The sequence below is a fragment of the Austrofundulus limnaeus genome, unplaced genomic scaffold (assembly GCF_001266775.1).
Source record: "Austrofundulus limnaeus strain Quisiro unplaced genomic scaffold, Austrofundulus_limnaeus-1.0 Scaffold121, whole genome shotgun sequence".
NCBI classification, from domain to species: Eukaryota; Metazoa; Chordata; class Actinopteri; order Cyprinodontiformes; family Rivulidae; genus Austrofundulus; species Austrofundulus limnaeus.
In genome coordinates, this window is record NW_013952523.1 from 780610 (window position 1) to 790830 (window position 10221).

The 10221-nt window shown below is 37.5% G+C and overlaps 1 protein-coding gene across 1 annotated transcript in view; it reads right to left on the minus strand.

Moving 5' to 3' along the window:
* The window catches only part of prss16 (serine protease 16), a 29199-nt gene that overhangs the window by 9783 nt on the left and 9195 nt on the right, over positions 1-10221 (minus strand). Inside the window, exons 3-8 of the mRNA XM_014014997.1 lie at positions 9208-9307; positions 6272-6401; positions 5834-5957; positions 1880-1957; positions 1708-1755; positions 1517-1636 (exon numbers count right to left, since the gene is read on the minus strand). Coding sequence (XP_013870451.1) covers positions 1517-1636; positions 1708-1755; positions 1880-1957; positions 5834-5957; positions 6272-6401; positions 9208-9307 — 600 coding nt within the window. The remainder of the gene's footprint in view (positions 1-1516; positions 1637-1707; positions 1756-1879; positions 1958-5833; positions 5958-6271; positions 6402-9207; positions 9308-10221) is intronic.

The following is a 10221-nucleotide window of genomic DNA, read 5'->3' on the forward strand; positions in this document are numbered from 1 at the left end:
ATTATAAAGTATTTAAATATAGATATTGAGCTCTAAATTAAAAAAATGCCTAAACATTTTGATTCTGTGAGTTCATGTTTATAAACTGTGACGATTTTAAAGAAATAGTAATGCTAATTGGCCTTTTTGGCTGACTTTATCTAAAATGCTCATTATTATTCTACTTCAAAAATTGAAGTTGTTTTAAGGCAACCCAACGATCTGTAAGTCTGCTAGGACAAGTCATTGTTAGCTTCCATCTTGTGTCTTACAAAAACTAAGAGTGATAATAAATTGTGGCCATGAGATAAAAATTTTGTGGCCATGAGATAATAGCTTGTGGCCATGATACAATAATTCATGGCCATGAGATAATAACTTAAGTTCATGAGACAACTTGTGGCCATTAGATAATAACATATGGACATGAAATCATACATTCTGGTCATGGCATAATTTTGAGCAGCCGTCTCTTGGTGAGAGATACAGACATTACTGGAGTCAGATTATACTGTATATGAATACACTGTGTATATGTTTAACTGTTTAATCCAACAAGTATACCTCAGTTCTTCAATCTAAATGGTTCATTCTTCACAGTACTTGTATTTATGACATGACCCCGAACTAAACAAAAATAAATGGTAAATGGACTGTGCACCTTTCTATCCAATCGGGATACTCAAGGTGCTTTACACTAAACTGTCCTCCTTTACTCATTCACACAGAACTCTGAGTGGTGTGTGTCTGGAAACAGATTTTTTATTTGAGTTTCTTTTTACTTTTTTTTTTGTTTTGTGATGTTTTTACTTGTGTTCCTGAACATAACATAACTAACTCCTTCAGAAGGCATGGAGTGAGAGAGAAACCTGTTTTGAGAGTTGAGCTTGAAATAAAATAAAACTATTTAGACAAACACGACTGCATACATGCAATTTCATCTATTTTTACAGCTGTGGTTTCTGAGTTTATATGCAATGCAAAAATGGCCGTATTGTACGTATTGTACAAGTGTAAGTGTTTGCCTGAACATTTAAAGACTGCAGCTGGTTTAAAACGGCAGCTGTATTTTGCTCTTGACTTGGATTGTCCACATAAAAATGATGGACAAAGTGTCTCAGCGGCACAAAGAGCTGAGGAACTGAAAGCCAACCCCAGACATACAAACCTATAAAATTGTGTTTTTAAGGCGTCAACTAACTTTTATCTGAGATGCAAATATCCCATTCATTTACTGTGATGTGAACTCATTCTGCAGCCGGCCTACAGGGGGCGCCTGTGCCTATTTGTTTTAAATGTTCTTTTCCTGGGTCCAGTTGTAAACATACTGTATGTCAGTGGTCAGTCTTGTTGCAGTTACACTTTGATTTTTCCAAACTAACATTCAAAGAGCTGTTGACATCAGATAAAACAAATAATAATTCATAACTTTTCCATAGAATCCCACATGAAAATACCTGAAATATCCCTTTAATTAGCACAGTAAAGTTCTCTAATTTTCTGGAGAAATAAAAAGTATAAAATTGAAAGCTGTAACCTGATCGTTAGGATTCTTGGGGGTCTGACAGCAGCCAAAGTCTTTGGCCACCTGGCTAGAGTTTCCACTCATCAGCGCTGCTTCAACATCAACAAACGCCTCCTGCACTTTAGCCAGACACTGTAGGAAGAGGATTAAACTGATTTTAGAACAAAATAAAGAAGTTAATGCATCGTGTGTCATGTTCACACCTTCTGTGAGCCTCCGACTGCCTCGTTCATCAGACTCAAACCAACAACCTTGCAGCGGAGGGAAAGAATGATTAATGTCGAGTTCTGAGCTGTGCTGCATGAGACTCCTGACAATATCAGTGGAGAGTTTGTTACAGACTGGTTACCATCAGAGTGTGGACTTCATCCTTACATTGTTGTAGGCAGAGAAGTCCAGCTTTGCCATGACCGGAGCTGACGAGGCCACGGCTCCAAACACCAGACTGGGAAACTGCAGATGGAGGCAGGAACAAACAGGTCATTAATGAGCTAAAAATAAATATAAATACTGTTTGTTGCACTTGCGTTTAAACTGAGGTCTGCTCTACTTTCTCACAAGTGAAGAAAAACTCAGTTTACACAAGAAACATTTGGTAAAATCTGCAACACCCTGCTTTTTAAATATATTTTAGCTGGCATTTAAAATAAAATCATTTATTGGATTGATTGTCAGAAGAAAACATCAAATCTTTTCATGTTGGAAAAATGTAATTCTTATAATTAAGATTGTGAAAATCTTTATCTGAGGAAACAGCATAAACATCCTCTAATCAGATCCCAACAACATATTGGTAAATATTTATTTTCTTTTGCTGGTGGACCTGAATCTGTTCAAATCAAACGTCTTAAAAGAATAATAATAATAAAGTTACACAATTGATTTTAACCATGATACAGTTATTTACAACTATCTGTGAACATTTGACCATACAGCAGCAAGAGCTACCCGAATCATCACCAGTCAACACCTGAAAACATTTCTGAGATGTACTTTTTTGTATCAAGAGCTTGTTTAGGACCTTGAGCTGATACCAAAGGATGCTGTAACACCTCCATCTTTATCCTCTGGCTCTCTGTATGCACTCGAGTAATTTAATACATGTCTATGGTGAAAATTTAGTAAACATGAAATAATTTTAAGGTATCTTCTTATAAAACATTATTTTACATGAATTGACAGCTGAGGTTGTGGTGGTTTCTCATCATCTGCTGCCTACTACTGAGTTTCAGTTCATTTTGTGATGTTTTAGAGTTAATCTCATTTGTAGTTCTCACCACTGAAGGCAGAACAAATATAATTTTTTGTCTGTGTTCATTTGTCTGTCTTTTAGCAAACATTTCTCAGGAACCACTGTTATTCAATGAACATCTAACTAAATGACATTTAGAATTATTTAATTTTACTGTTGAGTGGGCAAATCCCAATGAGATTACAGATCTCTTTTTTCAAGGGAGGCCTCCCTTAGCAATAAGTAATAATGCAATTATCCATGAAGTATAGTAATTTTAAACTTGAAATAAAAAAGTAAACTTCCAGTTTACTTTTTATGTACCCATCTGAGATATACTCAACCAAGTTTATCTTACACTATACTTGACTTGTACTAAAAGTATACTAAAAGTTTAAGTATACTTAGTTTATACTATTGTTTAAACTTTTGGTCAAGATAAACTCTAGTAGTACACTTTTCACACAGACCGGTTTATTTGTAGTATATTTCAAGATAAAAAAAAGCTATACATAGTTTAATTTCAGTATACTTCTGAGTATACTTTCATAAACTTTTTGTGGGCCAATTTAGTCTTAGAAGTCTGTTTGTTAGGAAACTGCCAGTATACTTATTTCAGTTTACATGGTAAATAAAAATACACTTAGGGAAATACACTTTTATATACTTCAGTATACTTAATGACATGTACTTAAAGTATACTTTTTTGTAAGTGTATAAGCTTTAAAAGACATGCTTAAAGTATGCTTAAACTATATCTTTTATAAAATACAGCGGGTAAAATAAGTATTGAACACGTCAMCATTTTTCTCAGTAAATATATTACTAGAGGTGCTAATGACATGAAATTTTCACCAGATGTCGGTAACAACCCAAGTGATCCATACATACAAAGAAATCAAACCATAAATGTCCAGAAATGAAGTTATTTGTAATAATGTGGAATGGCACAGGGAAAAAGTATTGAACACATGAAGAAAGGGAGGTGTAAAAAGGCAGGGAAAGCCAAGACACCAGCTGAACTCTCTCAGTAATTAGAAAGCAAGCCTGCCCCTTGTCAGTGCAAGTTAATGTCAGCTGGTTCAGTCCCAAATGATGGCCAGGTATCACACAAGAACCATCTGATGATGGGTAAAAGTAAAGAGCTCTCTCAAGACCTTCACAACCTTATTGTTGCAAAGCATAATGATGGCATCGGTTACAGAAGAATGTCTAAACTTCTGAAGGTTCCAGTGAGCACTGTTGGGGCCATAATTCAGAAGTGGAAAGAACATTATTTCACCATAAACCGACCACGACCAGGTGCTCCTCACAAGATTTCTGACAGAGGAGTGAAAAGAATTATCAGAAGAGTTGTCCAAGAGCCAAGGACCACTTGTGGAGAGCTTCAGAAAGACCTGGAATTAGCAGGTACGATTGTTTCAAAGAAAACAATAAGTAATGCACTGAAGCAGCATGGCCTGTATGCACGCTCACCATGCAAGACTCCACTGCTGAAGAAACAGCATGTTGAAGCTCCTTTAAAGTTTGCTGCACAACATTTAAACAAGCCTGTGTAATACTGGGAGAATATAGTCTGGTCAGATGAGACCAACATTGAACTGTTTGGATGCCAGAATACACATCATGTTTGGAGGTCAAATGGCACTGCACATCAGCCCAAAAACACCATACCAACAGTGAAGTTTGGAGGTGGGAACATCATTGTGTGGGCCTGTTTTTCAACATATGGTACTGGCAAACTTCAAATAATTGAAGGAAGGATGAGTGGAAAAATGTACAGAGACATTCTTGATAAAAATCTGCTTCCATCTACCAGGATGATGAAGATGAAACGTGGCTGGACATTTCAGCAAGACAATGAGCCCAAACACAAAGCCAAGGAAACTCTCAGTTGGTTTCAGAGAAAGAAACTAAAGCTGCTGGAATGGCCCAGCCAATCACCTGACCTGAATCCAACAGAAAATCTATGGAAAGAACTAAAGATCAGAGTTCATAGAAGAGGTCCACGAAACCTTCAAGATTTGAAGACTGTTTGTGTGGAAGAATGGGCCAAAATCACACCTGAGCAATGCATGCCGCTAGTTTCTCCATACAGGAGGTGTCTTGAAGCTGTCATTGACAACAAAGGCTTTTGTACAAAGTATTAGATAAATTTCAGTAAGTGTGTTCAATACTTTTTCCCTGTGCCATTCCACATTATTACAAACAACTTCATTTCTGGACATTTATGGTTTGATTTCTTTGTATATATGGATCACTTGGGTTGTTACCAACATCTGGTGAAAATTTCATGTCATTAGCACCTCTAGTAATATATTTACTGAGAAAAATGGTGACGTGTTCARTACTTATTTTACCTGCTGTAAAAATGTCCCAATTTAGTACAAACAAGTTTTTAAATCAATATACTTTCTAGTACACTACAAGTACATGGTGCCTAGTATTCTTGATATACTTGAACTCATACTCAAGTATACTTAACAAAATAAACTTCAAGTATAAGGCAACCTATTGTACATGTTTTTTGTGGTTGGGGAAACCGGAGTACCCGGAGAAAACCCACACAAGCATGAGGAGAACATGCAAACTCCACACAGAAAGACCCCAGGTCCGAACTGGGGATTGAACCCACAACCTTCTTGCTGCTAACAACAGAGCTGTCGTACTGCAAAATGATGATGTCATCATCCTGAGACAGTAGCAACCAATAGCGCTCCAGTGCAGCTAAAGCTTCCCTACAAGACATGAAACTTCAAACTGAAATGAAACCAGCAGAAAGTATTAATTGGGTGTACGTCATCAGTAAAACATTTTAGAATGATTACTACAACCAGTTAACAATAGGAAACCCAAACTGTGACTCAGTTAATCTTACAGCTATGGAGCTAAAGCCTGGTGTGGTAGTAGCTGAGAGTCATTATTTAATTCTGTCTTTTTTCACCTTAAGATAAAACTCTGGCATAAACTGTGGTGGGCAGCATGGTAGGCCTTTACATTTGTTCAATTCAGGTTTTTGTTATCTAAGATTCAGATGCTACAGGTTGCATGTCTTTAATGCATCACTAAATGATTCATGTATGAGTCCCACTCTGCACCTTTCCTCTGAACCAGGCTGATAGAGCTCCAGAGTACGAGCCTCCAAAGCTGATCCAGGTGTTCCTGCAGCTCAGATTGAAGCTCTGGCTGATGTACTCGTGAAATACAGCCAAGTCAGCAAGCCTGGGGGAAAAGAGGAAGGCCGTGTTCAGCACATTTACAGATGGAAAAACGTACAAAACATTGCAAAAAATAAAATAAAAACGTAAAAAACGAAAAAAGGAAAGAAAAGGGGAAAAAAGGCTGAGGCATTAAAAAAACTAAATTGCTCAAGCTTTCTGTGCTCACAGAAATTCTTAATGAGAAAGGAAAAAAGAGAAACAGATTGCCATGTTTAGTAATCCTCACATCTGTCCTCATTATAGCAAACATGTGGACACTGAAGACAGAGGAGCTGCATGCAAACACACACACACTGATGGAGAGTGAGCACTAACGCTTGCTGACTGCTCAGGTCAACCAACTTCTCCGTTTTTAGTCCGTCAAGGTTGATGCTGTTGCCGTAGAAACGGTGTTCCACAGCCAGCAGCAGGGCGCCGTGTTCTTTAGCCATGGCAACATGATGACCTGGAAACACGTTTTTACCGCTGACATGATTTCTACGTACTCGGTTCAGGTTCTCTCAACAGGAAATACAGCTCCAGTACGTGACGGGATTAATATGTATAATCTGTACACTGGGAGATGATGTGATGAGCAACACTTCCAGAGAAATTCTGTAAGGCAGGATGATTTCAAGGCTTTTCTTTAATTTTGTGTACTACAGGTTTATTTTAATACATGTTTTATTTTTAACAGTTACAAACAGATTTGAACGTTTGAAACAACAGGAGAAGTTTTCAGAATATATTCAAACAGAATTTTGTAAAATGACAAATGATCCTCAGGTTACTGTTTATTAATTCTTGTTCTTTCTTTTTATTTCATCAGTTATAATGTGAAGCACTGCTGTGTTTTGGTGGTACAGGTTAGACCAGTGTTTCCCAAAGTTGGGGTCGGGACCCAAAGTGGGGTCCTGAAAAGATTTTCTGAATTAATTACATTTTTGCCTTAGTTGTTACAAAGGAGTGAGGTTAGTATATTTAAAATGGATAAATGTAGTATAAAAATATTGTTACTATGCCCATGTTTTGTTGACCTGATACAAATGTTTATCATCCAAACATAGTTGGGCACAGGTCTCTGCTACTGTTATTTTGTGGGTCAAAAGTTGAAAAGTTTGGGAACCACTGCACTTTGGTTCCCAAAGTTGGGCTTGGGACCCAATTATGGGTCATGAAGCACCTTGGATAATCTCCAGAAATCAATTTAAAGGGTAATAAAATAATTGCTGATGTAATATTTTCCCTATAACTGTTACAAAAACACAAAATAAGTATAAATGAGTATTTATATTTGTGTTCAAGCTGTTTAGATTGTCAAAAAGCCTGTGTTTTCAGGGTTATTAACAACGTTCGTGTACTCAGACCAGTAATATTTGGGGTCACAAGTTTTTGCCATGAATATTTTGTGGGTCAGAAGATAAAAAGTTTAGGAACCACTGGGTTAGACTGTAAACCCCTGAGTCCAAGCTTTGGGTCCTCGTCCACCACCAACCATTAAAACAGTTCAAAGCTGTTCTGATACATTAAACCTGAAAATTAATGGACGCTTTTCTTTGAACTTCTGTTAGAAAACTTTCCATCAACATGTTTCAGCCTGGTTGTCACTTATATCTGTTTAAATCAAGGGTGCCACATGAGCAAAATGGTTACCCTCAAAGGACCAGTTGTAATTAATGTCAGCATGTCGTTTCAGCTAAACAGGAACCATTATGTTCTGTGTTTCATTGCTATGGCTGAGCACCACTAACAAACAATAACTGAGCTCTATGTGGTATTTCCTGCATAGAAACAGGGTTTTATTATGTCCTCTTATAAATGCTTTAAAGAGGTAGCCTCAAAACGAATTGATCTGAGACACACTTCAGAAAAGGGGTGAAAGAGGGGCTTGTGGAGTTACAACAAGGAGGAATTCAGAGCAAAGCATACAGTTATATAGACCCCAACAAATGATTTAAATGTGAAAAAAGGATTTACACTTTAAAAATATTTTGTAGGGTTTTCTGTACCTCTGATAGTTTAACAAGTCGATGATAGGCTCCCATCTCTGCTTTGTTTGCATCACTGGTGTTGGTCATGACCTCACAGAGCTCCTTTATGGACATGAGCACCCCCTCTTCATTGTACTCTTATAAACGCTTTAAAGTACTACATGTACAACTGACTAAACAAATAATAAAAAAATAAATAATAAATAAATAATAAAAAATACAATTAAAAGTAAAATTATGGGAGTTTTACTCACTTTTGAGTTGTGCTGCCATGTTGAGTTCTGAACTCTCCCAGTTTCTAACAGGAAAAAAAATTCCCACTGCAGGGGCGTTACAGTTTAAATTTACAACCAACTGAGCCGCAGCAAGAGTAGCTGATGAGGATACAGTGAAAAGGATATTTTACAGGTTACCAGTTGCCAGCTGCCTGATACTGGCTACTTTTGAACGCTGTGCACCTCCATCTAGTAGAGGGATGCCATGAAATAATCATTTTTGGTCAATGCTGGCTTTATTTAAAGACATTAATATGTATTTGAAGCTCTCACGGGCCACAAAAAATGTGGTGGGGGGCCACGTTTGGCCTGCGGGCCTTGAGTTTGACACATGTAAACTTTACATGCTGACACTGTCAGAAGACCTTAGGTCATGGTTTTTTTATTTTTTGTATTAGAGTTCATTTTATTTATTTGATTGATTTTTGAGAGTTTCTTTGTGAGTTTCTGTGTAAGTTTTGACATTTATTCATTTGTGTTTCTGTTTTTCATATTTTGATCAATCCTTGTATTAGGGTGTTTTTCTTCATTCTGCACTCAGTCAGCACTCTGTTGTTCAGTCAGCCTTCCACTCACACCTGTTCACAGTCAGTAATTATCCAGGTGCTGCCACTTTCCACTCAGCCTGTGTTCTATTTGACCAGTCTCTTGTCACGTCCTCACCAGCAGTTCGTTGTCTTGGGTGGGCTACCGGTCATGTGGTTCGGTCTGCCTCAGGCTTCTCTGGGTGCCCTGAGTTTGTGAGGTTTTGCTGTTGGCTGACGCTTTGTTTATCCAATTAATACGTTCTCATTTTGCTTGAGCTTCTTGTGTTTGAATGCATCTGGGTCCAAATCTACCACACTGACCTTTTTTTGTTTGTTTTTATTGTTTGATCAGAACGCACACTCCTGTTTGGACCTTTCTCATTGAGAAACATGGTTTTAAAAAATCTGTAAAATGTGATTCTAAGAGGCTGTGGTGTAGAAGTGAAGCCACAGGTGCACAATGTTGCATTTCACTTTACCTGCCAGAACATCAAACTCATAGATGGGCCCTTCTCCACCAATGAAGAGGAACACTGGACCATCAGGACGCTGCCAGTACGCCTCATTAACAAAGAATCTCTGGAGAACAGACAGATACGGTCAGAAAAAGACTTTTTAACTTTCACAGTAACTTTCACTTTCCTTTACTTGCATCTTTTTTTGTTTGTTTCAACTTAATTTAAGTTTTATTTGAGTGAAAAGTCTAGTTTAATTGTTGACTTTTGTCAAAAAAGAAACTCATTAGGTTTTCTAATTAGTCTTTGGCTAGACAACCTCTGTATTGAGCAGCAACGTTCTAACATGTAGCACTGATTTTTTCTGCTGACCTTGTCAAATAAAGCTAAACTATTCGAAACATATTTAAGCTTGAAAGTAAATAATATTCTTAAATATTTGTATGAATTCACAATCTGACCACAAGCTCCTTTGACTCAATGTAACCCCTCAGACCAATCCACTAAGTAGACCTCCACCACGGTCGCTCTAAACCTTGAAGAAGAGTTAAAAGTGCTGTGTCATCAGAAAACTTAACCTTCTGTAAAACACCTGCAGCTGTCTGTGTACAAAATAAAAAGAAAGGGTGAAAGAATAAAACCAGAACTTCTCATATGTTTCCATTTACCAGAGCCCTCTGTTTCCTGTCAGTTAAAAAGTTTGAAAACGAAGAATAAAAGCTGATCAGGAAGGTAAAAATCACCCAAAAGACGACTAATTATGACCCCCACACGCGAAGCATAAGTGGGAGTCATATTGTTTTCATACTGCTTTTTTTTTCAGTGATTTTTGGTCAATCGCAGCACAAAAACGGCTGCACCAATCAACATGAAATTTGGCAGGACTGTAGATGAGTCTGACCTACACTGCACCAGTCAACGGTTTTACGATAGACCCCATATTTGAGGAGGGGGCTCCTTTCAAAGTGGGGATGTCAGGACATGCAAAAATGCTTATAACTCAAAAACTGTTCAACATAGAAGCTTCAGATTTCTTTT